Below are 17,929 nucleotides of genomic sequence, written 5' to 3'. Positions count from 1 at the left end.
TTGGATATTTAAGCTACGCCTAGGAAAAAGAATGACTTGGGATGAGGCAACTCTCTTCTGAGGGCAATTCCTAGAGATGGCTGTCAGCTGAGGGCTGTCAGGCAGCAGCATTCCCACAGGTAGGAGAATAAGTTTTTCAGATCTGAATGGGGATCTGGTGCTGCATCACAACATCCACTATGGTCCACCCTTGTACTGCATGGATCAACTTCTTTGTGCAAGTTCTAGGGGAAATCTTCTAAGAGAAAAGTTAGTAAGATGCCAGTGCAAACCACTGAAGTTGGTCTCAAGGCAACAATTTATACCAATCATCTCTACAGTCTATTCTAATTTTTTTAACCTCCAAGAGTGATCTGTGGCCCTGCTTACAGAGCCCTTCTCAAATCTTTCATTATTGTTACAATTGAGCAAGGGATACCAAAAGATACCCAGATGGGTCCCCTAGATGCCAAACATACTCCTCCCTACCTCCATTGTGTAACAGCATCTCTTCTTAACTCCTGATGATCAGGATTTATTACCCCTGCCAAGATTTCTTTTCTTTCCCTTGATGTGAGGAAAGTCCAAAATGCCTGAGTAGGAGTTATAACTTAAAGTTCAATGGGAACTTGTCCTGTTGCAAGTGTTTCCTGTTAGGGTCAGGAACTCTAAACCCACAGACCCCTGAGTTGTGGGAATAACAAACAAATTCCCCAAAAGGGCCACTGGAAGTGGTGATAAGCAAGGTCATTTCTACTTTCACCCCTTGAACTCATGTAACTCTTCTAAATGGGAAAAAAGAGCATATAATGGTTGTTGATTTAAAGTATAATACTGCATATGGAGGATGACACCTCACCCTTGCAGGGTATTGTCTTCAAGTTAGTACTTCTGTTCTCCCTTCAAGTAAACTGTTCCATTGCTCTGTTAGGCCATTAGCTTCTAGGTGGAGCTGTATGTGACAGGTCAGATGCTCTCAGTTGCACTTCCTTTGCTGTAAAGTGAGTACCTTGTTCTAATGTAATATTATGTGGAATGCCATGTTAGTGAATCACTCTTTAAGCCCTTGGATAATGATGCTGGCTCAATAACTGTGAACAAGAAAGCAAACCCATGCATGGAATGTGTATAACTCAGTTTAAATGAATCTGTGCCTTTTCTGGGCCATACTGGATTTAATGCAGTCAGTTTGCCACCACACAGCTAATTGGTCTTTTCAAGGTGTAAATGCTGCATCAGAGGCTCAATGTTTGTCTCTGCTGTTGGCAGACGTAAGCGTTTCATCAGCTTTGGCAAAACATTCCTGATAAAAACTCTCAACAAATTTGGATTAGAAGGCAACTCCTTCAACTTGTTAGAAGCCATCTATGAAAAACCTACAGGTTACATCATACTTAATCGTGAAAAACTGAATATTTTCCCCCTAAGATCAGGAACAAAGCAAGGATGTCTACTCTCACATTTCTGTTCAACATTGTACTAAGAGTTCCTAGACAGTACCATAACACAAGAAAACGAAATAAGCTTCAGATTGGCAAAGATTAAGCAAAACAATCTCTTTTTTTGCAGACAGTGTGATCATCTATGTAGAAAATCCTCTGTAATATACTGGTAAAGCTAAAAAAAAACTAATAAATGTCTTTAAGAAAGCTACAAGATCAACATATAAAAATATTTTATTTCTAAGTACTAGCAAAAAACGGTTGAATGAAAATGAAATTGAAGTACTTCTATAACAGCATTAAAAAAAAAAAGATGGACTTGTAGACCAAAAAACACAAAATGGCTGAGAGATTAAGATCACATAAATAAATGTAAAGATATACCTTGTTCATGTATCAGAATTCTCAGCATTTTAAAGATGTGATCTCAAATTGATCTCTAGATTTAATGCTGCCTCAATTTTTTAAGAATCCCAGTAGGCTTTCCTGTAAAAGTTGACAGAATTGATTATAAAGTTTATATGGAAATGGAATAGACCTAAAATAGCCAAAACAACATTGTAAAAGAAGAAAGTTGAGGACTTACAAAACCTGGTTTCAAGACTTAATCTAAAGCTACTGTAATTGAGACAATAAAGCTACTGTAATTGAGACAATGTGGTATTGGTGTAAATTAGAGAATCCAGAAATAGACTTGCATATATGGTCAATTGACTTTTTTTCTGCATGGGCAGGCACCCGGAATTGAACCTGGGTCTCCAGCATGGCAGGCAAGAATTCTACCACTGAGCCACTATTGCCTGCCCTCAATTGACTTTTTATTTTTAATTGACTTTTAAAAAAATATTTTTATTGAGAAATCTTCACATACATACAGTCCTTCCACAGTGTACAATCAATGGCTGTGGTAGTTAGATTAAGTTGTCAACTTGGCCAGGTGAAGGCACCTAGTTCTGTTGCTGTGGACATGAGCCAATGGTACGTGAACCTCATCTGTTGCTGATTACATCTGCAGTCGGCTAGAAGGGGAGCCTGCTGCAGTGAATGATGTTTGGCTTAACTGGCTGGTGCTCAAATGAGACAGCACAGCGTAGCACAGCCCAAGTAGCTCAACATACCTCATCTCGGCACTCGCAACTCAGCCCAGGCCTTTGGAGATGCAGAAAGAAATCACCATGGGGAGAGATGTTGGAACCCAGAGGCCTGGAGAGAAGGCCAGCAGAGATCACCCTGTGCTTTCCCACATAAGAAAGAACCTCAGTTTAAAGTCAGGTGCCTTTTCTCTGAAGAACTCATGAAATAAATCCCCTTTTATTAAAAGCCAATCCATCTCTGGTGTGTTGCATTCTGGCAGCTAGCAAACTAGAACAGTGACTTATAATGCCATCACATAGTTGTGTATTCATCACCATGATAATTTTTAGAACATTTGCATCACTCCAGAAAAAGGAATAAAAAGAAGAAACTCATACATCCCAAACCCTGTATCCCTTCCTCTCATTGACCACTAGTATTTCAATCTACCCATTTTTTTAAACCCTTAGCCCCCCTATTATTTATTTTTCTTCATTTTTGTTTACTCATCTGTCCATACCCTGGATAAAAGGAGCATCAGACACAAGGTTTTCATAATCACAGTCACATTGTAAAAGCTATATAGTTATATAATAGTTCTTCAAATATCATGGCTACTAGAACACAGTTCAGTAATTTCAGATACTCCCCTCTAGCCACTCCAATGCACCATAAACTAAAAACTACATAATGCATACGAATAACCTCCAGGATAACTTCTCAGCTCAGTTTGAAATCTCTCAGCCAGTGAAACTTTGTCTCATTTCTCCCTTCCCCGGGACTTTTGGTCAAGAAGGCTTTCCATGGTGAAAGTCTCCCTGGTGATGTGGGACATGATTTTCAGGGATGAGTCCGGCCTTGGCACCGTGGGATCAACAATGTCATCCTGACCAAAAGGGGTAAAAGAAGTGTAACAAATAAGGTATCAGTGGTTGAGAGAGTTCAAAATAGAGTTTAGAGGCTACTCTGGAGGTAGTAAGCTTCAGTTGCAAGCTTCAGTTATACATTGCTACCTATCATCACTTGCCAAACCCCAACCAAAACCATTCCAGCCAATCCTAAAGAACACCTAGGGTAATATATAATATTCTCCAAAGCTTCCATGCACTAGGGTAACTTTGTAAAAACTGCAACCTCCAGATGAGTCCCTGAACAAAATAAGTACTAAAATACAGAGGGCCCATCCTCTCCAGAGCATCAGCTAGTTCCATCTCCCTACCCCATATTATTGACAGCCTCTTCCAACATGACCAAGTTAGAATGGCTATAGCCCAAATACTCCTAAAGAGTAGGATAAAAAGATCAAAGTGATGGTGAAGTTATACAGAGAAGATAGAGTTTAACAAATGAATATGATTGCTGAATCATTAAATTGATATTTCTTTTAGTCTCCAGTACCTTAGAGCAGCTAGAAGTAAAAACCTAAAATTGTGGAATTGTGGGCGGGCCACAGTGGCTCAGTGGCAGAGTTCTCTCCTGCTGTGCTGGAGACCAGGGTTCAATTCCCAGTACCTGCCCATGCAATAAAAAAAAAAAATTATGGAATTGTAACCCATACCAAACTTTGAAATCTGTTCCACAACTAATTGTGCTGTGCTTTGAAATTTATTGCTTTTTTTGCATATATGTTATCTTTTACAAAATAGAAAAAAAAAGTCGATTGTGATGATAAAAAGTATTTATTCCTTCTAGCCTCCTATGTTCTGGAGCAGCTAGAAGGAAAAATCTAAGATGATGGTATGGTATCCCATGACAAACTCTGGGATCTATCCTGTAACTACTTATTGAAGAGTGCTTTGAAACTATTGCTTCTTTCTTTGCTTTGATTATGTTATATCATACAATTAAAAAAAAGTTAAAAAAAATTAACTGATTCTTCACACACCCTTTAGTTCCTTGAAATTCCTTCCTGAAATGATCTGCTCTGTCATCTATCACAGCCACTTACTTCCTAGATCAAGTCCTCTATAATTTCAACTTTAAGTTTCCTATTCTTTGAAAACCTCTTGATTTTCAGCTCACTCTTTCAAATGCTCAGACACCAATGTCCTCTGACTCTCACTGGGATCTCCAACCAGTGGATCCTACCACTATTTCACTGTCCTTTATCTCCTTGAGGTTCTTACTCCCTTCCTTTCTTAGCTTGATTTTCATGGTTAATCATTATAATTATTCCCTTGAATATAGCCTCAATATTCTTACCCCTTTCTCTTAACTTAGTTGTACATTTGGTTAGCAAAATCATAGTCCTAGTTAAATTCAGTCCATTGCACCTGCACCTATAAATATGGCTGACAACACAAAAAAGCATGCTGATGACTTTCATTTTAATCTCATAAATATTAATTACTGTCAGACAGTTATATGAAATGCCTCTATTCTGTTCTCTTTCACACTTTCCCAGCAGATTATTTCATACATTTTCCTCTTATCTGTATGCTCCCCCACCCCCACTACTGAATCACTAATCTACTTTCTGTCTCTATGGATCGCCTATTCAGGACATTTCATATAAGTGGAATTTTATACTCTTGAGGCCTTTTCTGTTTGGTTTCTTGCACTTAGTATCATGTTTCCATCCATATTGTAGCATGTAGAGCATTTTATTTGCTTCTATGACTGAATAATATTACATTGTATGGATAAATCACATTTGTTTATCTATTCATCAGTTAAAGAACATTTATGTTGTTTCACTTTTTTAGTTATTATGAATAATGCTACTATGAACATTCATGAATGTATGTTTTCAGTTCTTTTGGTTATATACCCAGAAGTGGAATTGTTCAACATGTTTATCTCCATGTTTAACTTTTTGAGGAAGTGCTAAACTGTTTTCCAGAGTAGTTCCACTATTTCGTTTTTGTATCAACAGTGTGCATTGGTTCCAATTTTTCCATATCCTTGACAATACTGTTATAGTCCATCTTTTGATCTGTAGTCATCCTAGTAGGTGTAAAGAAGTTTTTATTTGCATTTCCTAATGACTAATGATGATATTGATCATTTTTTAATGTACTTATTGGCCATCATGTATATTCTTTTTTTGGAGAAATGTCTACTTAAATACTTTGCCCATTTTTAAATTGCATAATCTGACTTTGTTGTTGAGTTGTAAGTGTTTTTTATATATTATGGACACTGGCTCTTTATCAGATTGTATTTGCAAGTATTTTCTTCCATTCCATTCGTTGTCTTTTTACCTTCTTGATAGTGTCCCTTGATATACAAAATTTTTGAATTTTGGTGAAGTCCAAAATGGCTATACCATTTTACATTCCCACTAGCAATGTGTGAATTTCAGCTACTGCATATCCTTGCCTTCACCTGAGATGGTCAATCTTTTTAATGTTAACCATTCTAACAGGTGTGTAATAACTCACTGATTTATTTTGCATTCCCCTAGTGACCAATGATGTTTACCGTCTTTCCACATGCTTATTGCCACTTCATTGTCTTATATGATGAAATGTCTGTTCAAATCTGATGTTTTCTTTTTTTAATTAGATTGCTTGTTTTCTTGTTATTAAATTTTGAGAGCTGTTTATGTACTTATCACTGTTTTATGAATCATGCTTTTAGCATCATATCTAATAAATCTCTGCATAACTCGTCACAAAATTTTCTCTTATCTTCTAGAAGATATATAGTTTTACATTTTAAGTTTAGGGTTATGATACCTTTTTTGTTTGTTTTTCCGCATGGGCAGGCACCGGGAATCAAACCTGGGTCTCTGGCATGGCAGGCGAGAATTCTGCCACTGAGCCACCATCACACCACCCTGTGATACATTTTGAATTAATTTTTGTGTATGGTGCATGTTATGATTGCAGTTTTTTGGGTTTTTTTAATAGACATCTGATTGTTTCAGCACATTTTGTTGAAAAGGATATCCTTTCTCCACTGCATTCCCTTTCCACCGTTGTCAGAAGTCAATTGATTAGGCAGGACAAGGTGGTGGCATAGTGAGGAGGGGAATCTAGCTCGTCTTCCAGAGCAGCTACTTAATAGCCAGGAACTATAAGGAACAACTGCTGGGAGGACATCAGTGACTGGACACACATTGTACACCAGTCTGGAATGGGTGGAATGGTTGAAATCCCAAATAGAACTGTAAGTCTCTCAAGCTGTAGAGACTGGCACCCCTCCTATAAGGCACAGCTAACTGATTTCCCGAGGGGAAAAGAAACAGACCTTATTAGTATCAAGGAATTAGCTAAACCAAGCTCCAGTTGCTGAGTTAACAAATTCTGACTACTGAAAGCAAGCCCTGAGCACAGATAAACCTGGAATAAGCACTAAAAGAACCAGGAGTTTTTGCCATGGCAGAAAGGGGGTGGAGTTGATGTAAATAAAAAACAACAACAACAAATCAGAGGTTTTTGAGTTGGACGGCACAAAATTCTGGAAAAGGGCTAGACCACAAGAAAAGGGGGCACATAAAACCTGGGAACACGTAGAGCCATGTAATAACTCCAGCTCTTGTTTCTCAAACCTGGGGAGCAGCAGTCCAGTCCTAGAAAGCTTTTTTTTTTTTTTAATTAACAGCTCATTGGATGTAACTGCCAGCACTCTCAGGCTCCACTACTGCCCCAGGCAAGGGTGGAATTAAGGCATATCTGAGAGACAAAGTAACTAGCCAGGTGAAGGGTTAATTCCCTAACAGGTTTGTCTTCCCCAAGAAAAGGAAGGCAGAGAGCCCAACTCCAGTGGAGGCACTCCTTCAGGGGCTGGAAAACAGAAGCAATCAAATCCCACCTACTAACTCAGCCTCAGTTTCAAACACACCCCTGGCAGGGAGAGGCTGCTGAAATTAAAGGCATCATGTCATTTTACTTTGGGAGGAAGCTGAGGGCAGGCAAGTGCCACATGCTGGGGAGGTTAGGAAAAGCCCAAAGTCTATAGGCTTCGTAGGAAAGGAAACTTGATACTGGCTACTCTCCTCCTAAGACATGAGCCTATGTGGTCTGGGAAAATCTGAGGTCACTTACATCTGAGGAAACCCTCCTCAAAAAAAAAAGAGGCTCCATATAGGCAGGGCAAGAAACAGAAAAACAAGAACTGAAAAATTTTGATCAGTTAAACAGAACCTATGCTAGAAGTCTACTATAAAGTGAACTGAATGCGAAAGAACAGATGGAAAACAAAGCTATCCAAAAAGAAAACCCTGGGTAAGAGAGTGAAAATAATCCTCAGTTGTAGATGTGTTAAGTCTGAAATTACAACGTATCTAGGCTGTCCCCATTCCCACAGGTTTTTATATATTTATATATAGTAACAGAAGCACCAGCCCTCTGGATCAGAAACAGTAAATTATTCTCAAAACATCTTGTGTCATTTCCATGCCCTATGGGGTGATGCATGAAGGCAGATGTTACCTGTGCATGCAGATGGGATTTTCATCACACAAGAAGAATCCTAAAATTATGAGTGACTCACAGTTTATATAGTACAACTAAACTCCAGTACCGCTCATCTTCTCTGAAGAGAGAGGTAAAGCATGACCTTTGCTCTGGAATGTATATAAATCCTCCCTGGGGAGAGGAAAGAAAGGACTCTACAATTCCTGGAATGTAGTCAATTAATGTCTCTAGGTAAGATGTCTCTACATATCTCCAGAGGTCTTTTATCTTTATCTTAACTAGACTTGTTTGCCCTTCAAGCAACCCAGTTGCCAGTAATTTGCTTAGAAAACCCTAAATATACAGAATGCTAAAATAATCTTGGAGCTTTATGTCCTGACAGAGAGATGCAAGGGAGACTCTTGAAAGTCAGCAATATTTCTCTTGCATTAGCATTTAAACATCCTCAGACAAAATGTATATCATCAATTCTCATGATTCAATGCACATTAAAGCCAGTGAGGCTGCCCATTTTAGGGAATATGGAGCAGTAGCTTTCTGGGCCTCACTCTTCACTTTAATGGTGTCAAATGTTGGCTTTGTCTCAGTACACGAGTTCATTCTGGATACAATGCGGTTAGGTCATACTGAATATTTAAAACTTAAAAAAAATAAATAAACCTCAAATTTGCATTATTTTTATTCGCTGATTATCTCTGCTCTAAATAAAATTTTACTTCAACTTCCTTCACTCTCACTCTGATTTCTATAATGACAAATTTAAATCTTTCTTCTGTAGGATCTTCCCAATAATATGATTTACCAAGTTGCCATTAAGTCTCTTCCTCAAGACTGGCTGTGGTGTGAAACTTGGTGTGATGATGAATCCAAACAAAGAGCCAAAACAATTGATCTGGTGAGTATCTGTGTTTTAATTTGTATATAAAAAAATGCAAAAATTGTCTAATAGAAATATTTTCTGTTTTACAAATGGAATGGCACAGAGATTATTTTGCCTTTCCCACTGCTTGGTCTATTACGTGTTTACTTAGATTGGCAAGTATAGGGCTATGCCTGGGATCCACCTAAGACCAGAACCATGTTTGATGATTCACTAGGAGGACTTACAGGACTCGACACATAGTCACCGTCATGGCCATGATTTATTACAGTGAAAGGATACAGAGCAGATTCATCAAAGGGAAACAGTGCATGAAGTGAAGCCCAGAGGAAAGCTTCTAAAAGTCTTCTCCTTGAGGAATCACACAGGACACACTTAATTCTCCAAACAATATGAAGTTCTACAACACATGTTAAGTGTTGAGACCCAGTGCCCAGGATTTTTGTTGGGGGCTGGTCCCACAGGCTCCCTCTACCTGACATGTATCAATATTCCCACTGCCAGAAGGAAAGCAGATAGCATAAACCATATTGTTTACAGAAACAATTTCAGCACAATGAACCATTCTTTCAGGGAATAGTGGGAATCGCCCCAAAAGTTAAGTTCCCAGATGCCAGCCAAAAAACATCCTTGCAAGCTGCCTAAGGATAGCAATCTCAGGCTTTGCTATATTACCCTTTCTGGACAAGCGCTTTTGAAAGACATCATCTGACTGGAAACGTTCATGAATTAACTATCATCTTAACATATCAGTTTAGTTCTCCTGGCAATTTTTGTCCCAGACAACAGCAACCAAGATAAGTCTGTGTCTATTTGTATTACCTGTACATGTACATGTCCATTTCTTACCCCCACCTCAGCCCACTGTTCTCTACTCCATCCCACCCACAAAGTTAAGTAACTTGTAAAAGTGTCACTACTAGTAAATGTGGAGTTGGAACCTTGAGACCTGATGTTCCATTTTCATTGTTTTTTCACTATACCTATAAAGCAGACTATTCTACATTTGAAAACCATCAGTATTTTAATAAATTAGTTTCAATTAATTAATTTTTAATATTGGCACAGAGGAATATGAAAAGGAATGATTGAAGATATTTATTTCTAAGATATGACAAATATTCTCTCTATGGAAAATGTAAAGTGTATAAACCAGATATTAGTTCAAAGAAAATGCAACAAAATATTTACTAATGTAGTCTACTGTGTTCTTTTACAAAATGAGGATGTAATTGGATCTTTTTTCAAAACAATTTACCAAATTTCTTATGAATCATCAGAATGTCTTTCAATAACGTTTTTATTTAAATTTCTGATATAGGTATTTGTGCTACACAATTATTGCTAATATAAGTTGAGATTTTCACTTGATCCTGTCTCTGTTAAACTAATTTCATTATTTTAGGTATTTAGTAGGCTCTACTCTTTATAAAATATATTTTGTTCATTCTAGTGACACAGAGAAGTTATCAAGTGTTTCTTTTGTGTTTTCTGGAGTGTGATGTTCCATTATAACAAAACTTATTCAAACTTTTAGTGCAATAATCCCAAAACGAAAGAACCTAAACTAAAAGCTGCTGCCAGGATTGTCCCAGAATGGGTGGAGTATGATACAGAGATAAGACAACTATTAGAGCATCTTGAAAGCAAGAAGAAAAATGGAAGTAAGTCCTCATCCTTCAGTGGTGTGTGAATTATATGTTGTATTAATTGAGATTGAAAGATATTACAGATTCATTTTTTAGTAGTTATCCAATTAGGTCAGCATTTCTTTTAAGAAAATCTGCGACATCATTAAGAATTTATTTTGATGTGGACTAAACTCACAAATTTAAAATATGGATAAAAGGTCTATTCCTCCATGGATATAGCTTCAATCATATCACTGCATGTATGAGTAGTAAAGCATTCATCTCCTTATACAAAACAGAGGTGGAAAGTAAAAATAGAAGAAATGCTTGCCTTTCAGATTACAATGAATATTACAAATGTGAAAACCCTATAATCCCTGAAGATTAATGAAAGCTTTAGATATCTAACTAAAACTGTTATCTTCTTTCACCTATATTAATCTCCTTCATATATAGGCCTCCTTCCACGTTCCTTGTTCTTTTATAGCCTTGATCCTGGTTAGAGGGTGACTTGGAGATAAGGCTTCTCATTAGATTTGCTTCCACACTTAGGTTTTTTTTAAAAAAACTGTGGTTACCTTGGTATTTCATCTCCCTTCATAATCCTTCAACAAATGTGTGTTGAATTTTTTAAAAACTTCTCAGTTTTCTCATCATAACTCCCTTGCCTTGTCACGGCTTCCAGTCTGTCCTTAGTGTTTATTCTCTTTTTAAGAAGTCACCGTGCACCTAATGTGTCCCAGGGAGTATTTCAAAATTTTCACTCAGTTATATTAGTTAATCCTCACATAAATTCTTTCCCGTAGTTCAGAATATGAATCTCATTTTCCTCAGCTTCATTTTTTAGGGAAACTGAAATATAAACTTTCTCATATAAGCATGAAATTGTTTTTCATCTTGACTGTTTTCCTTAAAGAGAACAGCTGTTCTCTGAGAGGTTCAGAATTTAGATAATCAGTGGAACAAAATAGAAAGCAAAAACACACCTGTTCCTACATATCAAGGGTGAAAAAAATCACCAATACTTGAGGGAAAAAATGGACAAAACAAAACATTTAGGAAAAAGAAAAAATACAAATAGCCTTTAAATATATGACAAAGATTCTCAGCACATCATAATAAGAGAAATGCATAAGTTTTAAGAAAATAGGCTTATTTAAATGGTTATATACCCAGAAGAATTTGAAAACAGGGATGCAAACAGATACTTGCATACCAGTGTTCATAGCAGTATGATTCACAATTGCTATCTCTGTTCTGGGAAAATTCTTCGGTTTTATCGTCAACTGTTCTGTGAATTTTTTAGGAATGAGGGGCAAGTACTTCTTTCTTTTTCCCTTATTTCAGTTTCTTCTTATTTTATATAGAATCATTGTCTTTTCAAATATCTCTGGAAGATAATAATTAGAGTTATTTTAAGTATCTCTTCGGTCCCCTTGGTTATCTTTGTTTCTTTAGGGCCAGTTATTTTTGTGTGCATCTTGATCCCTTTTTCTTTTGCTATTGGTCTCCCTCAGATGCTGATTGTATATATATATATTAATAAATGATTAGACTGATCAATATGGGCAACAGGCATGGGTTTCTTCGCCATCATATAATTTTTCTGTTTTTCCAATAAGCTTCTTCCCTGAATGGGAGGGTTATTAGGTAGTACCAGGTACATGAGGATGGTGTACAATTGGCAGACCTCACTCTGGGATGTGTAGACAGGGTACAAACAGATTCCAGCCCATATTGCACAGTCCACCCCTGGCCCCAAATCTAAATGAGGGCCACTTTATTCAAGAGCACCAACATCCATATAAAAATTCTCTCTTTCTCTCTCAAATGGAATGTTCAATTTCTTTTAAGAATTTTTCTTCCACTTTTTATCTTAGGAGAACTACCAGACTGTCAGTTTCTCTCTGGATATAGAAGAAAGAATGAGAGGAGCTGGCCAACACAGATTTTACACAAATAGTCCTTCAGTTAACCAGCTACCCACCTGTGTTCTGTTAGGAGGCTCTCCCAGCCTCTTCCATGTAGAAAATCAACTCATTCATATTCTAGAATGAAGCTGTTTTCTACATCAGGATGTAGTTTTCCATTCCTAGAAATTCATTCAGAACTCTGCTTTGATGGTACCTCAGAACCACCTTTCCCAGTCTCAATATTTCCTTTTTTATCCTTTCAGTGGAATATAGTGAAGAGAGAAACATGCTTAGTCTGCCACCTTATTGTGGAAAAGGATGTCTTTAAATTGTATTTTATTTCTGCCTGAAAATATTCTGGATTTCTATTGTCCTTAAAATCAATTTAGTAGATGGTTCAGTGATGCAGAAGGATAAAAAGCCATTTTGTTCTTTAGGAGTCTTCAGTAGTATTGCTTCTCACATTTGTACAGTACTTGTATCTATGTTTGATGCTTTTTCAGCTCATCTTAGAACAGACCCATATATGTCTTCTGCTATTTGCAGTTCCATTACATTAATAGTAGGATTTGTGCATCGTGAATAAATAATTGATATGTATGATACAAAACATTCAAGGCCTCCATTTGTCATACAGATACCATATCCTAGAAATAAAGATAAATAAGGTATGCTCTTAGTCCTCATATATTCATGAGAGTGAACAATATAGATGGGTAAAAGACAAGTAGTTATGGTTTAATAGATTCCATAATGTATAAAGAGCTCGTCTCATATTGCAAAATGAGACATACAGCTATTAACCTAATCAACAAAATGATCCTCAGTATTTATGTTTTTTCCTATGGCCCATACCACAAGTGAGATTCAAAATAGTTTGATATTTAAGATGTCAAAAATTAAATAAACTTTCCTCCTTTACAGTTTTGACACACGATGAACTTTAGCACTGTGAAGATGAGCGCATGACGAGAAATCTGCCATCTGCTGGGGAAGTGTGGAACTACTACTGTTAAGACAAAGTTCCATTAAGATCAGTGACATTCTTCAATTTTCAAAAAATCTTAGCTGTTGAAAATATATGTACTTAATGTGCTGAATAAGTTTCAGTTATATAAGAAATGACCATTAGGTATTTAAAACTAGATTGTTCCTTTTTCCTAACTGGCTGGTCTTCATGGATGTTTAGCAGAACCATCAATATCCTTGAGTATGCCAGCTTTGTGTGTATCCATATCTCCTTAGTCAAAAAAAAAAAATTGCATTTAAATTTAGAGGAACTTATTTTCTACATTTTTCTTCTGAAAAAAAAAGTTAAGGACTCATGGTAATCTGATTTATTTTTTAAAAAATACCTTAACTATTGTTTTACAATGGAACTGGAATTGCACTGTAATCATATATTTTAGGTATCTTAAACCATATGATGTTTTAACCCTGTGATTTATTTGTATTATGTAGTTTTTAATGTTTCTAAGTTTTTTCATAAAATGATATTCACTGGCATTTTGTGTATTGGAACTTGTCAAATGTACATTACTACTGGATAATTTTATAGAAACTAAGTTAAAAATGTAAACAGCTTTCCTGTTGTGTATTAGTAAATAGATTAATAGGAATAGTAAAGGTTCAAAACCTATCCACCTATTCTAGGATCAAAAAATCTCAGGATTGGATGGGTCCGATTAATATCATTAGAACCCCTTCCTCTCAGGAATCTGAGTCAATATGTCTGAAGGGAGAGAACTTGGGATATCATATCTCCAGATGATTCTCCTTTAATTGACGTTTTAGAAATATTTAAGTTAAATGGGTCAGCCCCCCCATCATGCTCTGTCAAATGAAACCTCAGACCATGCTTGAAAACCTCCAAGAGGAATAGAAACCTCATTACCTCTATGAATAAACCAGTTCCATAAACCAGTGATCCAGAAACTCAGTCTCTCCTCATTGTTCCAATCAAGCTAATTAGAGTTCTGTTACAGTGTTCTGGATACAACCCCAGATGATTGTAAGATAGGACTCTGCTTTCCTTTGCTACTTCTGTAGTACTTCTGCACTAATCTTGTAGGAAGAAAAGACTGGCTGGGCAAAGGCACCTGATTGCCACCCTTATTACTAACAACAACTGCTTTCAATGTTCTAGATTCTAGATTCTGTATTTCACATTGTACAAGCTACAATTGCAGAGTAATATAAATACATCTTGATAGATCCTCTCCCAGTTTGTTCCTTGAGAGCTGAATGGCTTAATTCACATATCTGATTTCCAGATGAATAATACCTTACATCTGAAAATCAAGAATTTTTTTTAAAAACTTCATTATTTCTTTACAGGGGGGTTGTTTTATAAAGTGGTTCACTTAATTCTTTTACATTGAGAATGTAAACGTTCTCAGTGTATATAAACTTTTATGCTATATAAAAATGCACTCCTTTCCGGGACACATTTTGTCAACTGAATGATAAGTATAACTCTAGTATATAACATTTGGAGAAGAAGCCACCAGTTCCATTGATGATAGATGCTGGTCAAGTGTAGCCCACGGGCTTTAACATACCTTCAGGATTCTGAATTCTGAAGACCCCATACCAAGTTTTAACAAAATCAAACCCTGGGTGGGGGCGGGAGGGAGGATTCATTTTCTAACTGTTGGAAGTAATGATCTGCTTCTCTTTTGCCTTCCTTAGTAAAAACTGGCAGCTGTTGAGAATTTGGAGACTTTGAGCTCTAACCATAGTAACATGTAAGCTTTAAATATAAAATAAAACCAGACTATGAGATTGAAGACTATTCAAAGTTTTCCTACTATCTCAGATTATTATAAATACACAGTTTTATTTTGGAAGTACCCATCTTTTGGCTCCAGTTACCCTTTAGTCCATGGAGAAAAATACAGATCCTAGCAGAATAGAATATAATATTTCTACAAGGTACCTTAGGTGTATTAGCCTCTAGTCACAGATGAAAATCAGTCTTTTCTATAATATTAAAAAAGTAGTTTGACACTTGAGTGCAAGCCCGTCCAGAGAAACAGTCACTCCTACTAGTCCGATCCTGAATCCAGTACCTGAGAAGCAACTAGACAGAAAGTAGCCACTACCCAGAAGAGGTTTCAGGGATCTAGCAGAATAGTTTTAGAAGTAACAGGTATACTTCAAATCAAAAAAAGGGATTTTTTTTCCCCTCCTGAGCTATAGCAACACAGCAGCAAACTTAGTGAAATTTAACTTCCCATTAATTAAATGACATTAAAGGATTCTGCCATACATCTGTTTTAGTTTGCTAAAGCTGCTGAAATGCAATATACCAGAAGTAGGTTGGCTTTTACGATGGGGATTAACTGACAAGCTTCCAGTTCTGAGGCTGTGAAAAGGTCCAGATCAAACCATCATCAAGACAGTACCTGAACTCCTCTGTCACACTGCATATGGCAGTGTCTGCTGGGCTCTCCCCTCTCTCCCAAATGTCCTTGCTTTCAGCTTCCAAGAGCTACATCTGTGACTTTCTTTATTAGCTTCTGTAGCTTTTATACTCTCTGTCTTGCGCATCTTATTCTCTCAGCTTCTGTGGCTTTTCTGAATTTCATCTTCTTATAAAGGATTCCAGTAAGAGAATAAAGACCCACCTGGGGCATGCCTCAACTGAAATAACCTAATCAAAAAGTCCCAACCACAACAGGTTTACAGCCATAGGAATGGATTCGTTTTAAGAACATGATCTTCTGGGGTAAAGCCTCCAAACCATCAAAGTCGCAGATACAGGTCCAGAGGTCATGTAAAGTAAGTGCTCATGAATCCACACTGAATAACCAAATAGTAGGTTACTGTCCTAGCCTCTCTAGTGCCTAATTCTGTTATTTGACTTAGTAGATACTGGCGTCCATTCACTTCCAAAGACCAATAAATCTGTTAAAATCTCACCTTCAGGGGAAGCATGATACAGGACTTTAATGGCCAAAGTTTGTAACTTAGAGGTACTTGGTCAAGTGTGCACACCAGTCCTTTTAAAAACTACTGAAGAGTTATAATAATGGGACAGCTGTTCCCATTTTGCCCTTTATTAACTCATTTTTTTGTTAAGTACAACATTCTGTTTTCTGAGAAATTCTAGAGTTCAGCTGCTTGACTTAGAACTTACTGCTCACACACCTTTCTTTGAAGTTTTCAGATTTGGAAAAACTAAAAAGAAAAATTACTTTGAATTTAAAAAGCTTACATCAGGAAGTAAAACTATCTCTATTCACAGATGACCTGATATTATCTATAGAAAATCATAAGGAATCTGTAGGAAAGCTACTAGAGCTAATGAATTCAGCAAAGTTTCAGGGTTGAAGATCAACAAGCAAAAATCAGTTGTATTTCTACACAATAGCAGTGAACAGTTCAAAAAGGAAATCAAGAAAACAATTCCATTTACAATAGCATCTAAAAGAATCAAATATTTAACAATTAATTTAACCAAGGAAGTGAAAGACTTGTACACTGATAACTGCAAAACACTGCTGAAAGAAATTTAAAGACTTAAATAAATCAAAGAACATCAAGTGATCATGGGTTGGAAGACCTAATATTGTTTAGATGTCAGTACTATCCAAAACAATTTACAGATTCAATGCAAACTACATCACAATTCCAGCAACCTCTGGATTGGCAGAGGGCAAGTCATTAGCATCCCACACTAAGCGGAGCACAGTGCACACTCACCTCCACGCTGCAGAGGATGTGCACACAGCCTTCACAGTCTCCCAAAGGTGCTTGCATGTGTCAGGGCTATGGCCATCGATATATCAAACAAAAAACAGAGGCGCTGCCCCACATCTTTGACCTGGCACTACTAGAGTTCCTGGTGTGCTCCCTCTCAGGGAGCACACTCAGATATGAAGCATGTGAACAAATGAATCGATTAATGAAGAGTTGGAAATAGCATGTCCAATAATTGATGCCATTCCTAATATGATACCACAGGCAGCTAGGATAACACACACACACAAAATACAGACGAAATGGAGCAGCATTAAACATAATTTAAAAAACTACACACACAATTCTATTAATGTTATATACCTTTTAATTTTTTTGGTATAAAATAACTTATTTACATAATTTATAGAACATCACTGCTTTAATGCTATATACCTTTTTAAAAGTCAAGACAGAGGTCGGGGGGCGGTGCATGGGTAGTTCAGTGGTAGAATTCTTGCCTGCCATGTGGAAGACCAGGTTCGATTTCTGACCATGCACTTCTCAAAAAACAAACATCTCTTTGCAATTGTAAATAATGCTGCTATAAACATTGGTGTGCAAATGTCCGTTTGTGTCTTTGCCTTTAAGTCCTCTGAGTAGATACCTAGCAATGGTATTGCTAGAGATGGAAACAGCCAAAATGTCCATCAACAGACGAGTGGCTAAACAAACTGGTATATACATATGATGGAATATTATGCAGCTTTAAGACAGAATAAACTTATGAAGCATGTAATAATATGGATGGACCTAGAGAACATTATGCTGAGTGAGACTAGCCAAAAACTAAAGGACAAATACTGTATGGTCCCACTGATGTGAACAGACATTAGAGAATAAACTTGGAATATGTCACTGGTAACAGAGACCATCAGGAGATAGAAATAGGATAAGATAATGG

General features: G+C 36.9%; 1 protein-coding gene across 2 annotated transcripts in view; it reads left to right on the top strand.

Moving 5' to 3' along the window:
- Positions 1-14,882, top strand: part of UGGT2 (UDP-glucose glycoprotein glucosyltransferase 2) — a 271,578-nt gene extending 256,696 nt beyond the window's left edge. The window contains exons 35-37 of one of the 2 annotated variants that reach the window (XM_077158543.1): positions 8,637-8,753; positions 10,276-10,402; positions 13,207-14,882. In XM_077158543.1, coding sequence (XP_077014658.1) covers positions 8,637-8,753; positions 10,276-10,402; positions 13,207-13,229 — 267 coding nt within the window. In that variant the 3' untranslated portion in view covers positions 13,230-14,882. The remainder of the gene's footprint in view (positions 1-8,636; positions 8,754-10,275; positions 10,403-13,206) is intronic. The other variant, XM_077158542.1, reaches the window with a different exon arrangement.
- The last annotated feature ends 3,047 nt before the right edge of the window (positions 14,883-17,929 follow it).

The sequence above is a fragment of the Tamandua tetradactyla genome, chromosome 4, assembly GCF_023851605.1.
Source record: "Tamandua tetradactyla isolate mTamTet1 chromosome 4, mTamTet1.pri, whole genome shotgun sequence".
In the NCBI taxonomy this organism is placed as follows: Eukaryota; Metazoa; Chordata; class Mammalia; order Pilosa; family Myrmecophagidae; genus Tamandua; species Tamandua tetradactyla.
Note: the sequence above shows the minus strand (reverse complement) of the source record. Positions and strands in the feature narration are given on the sequence as shown.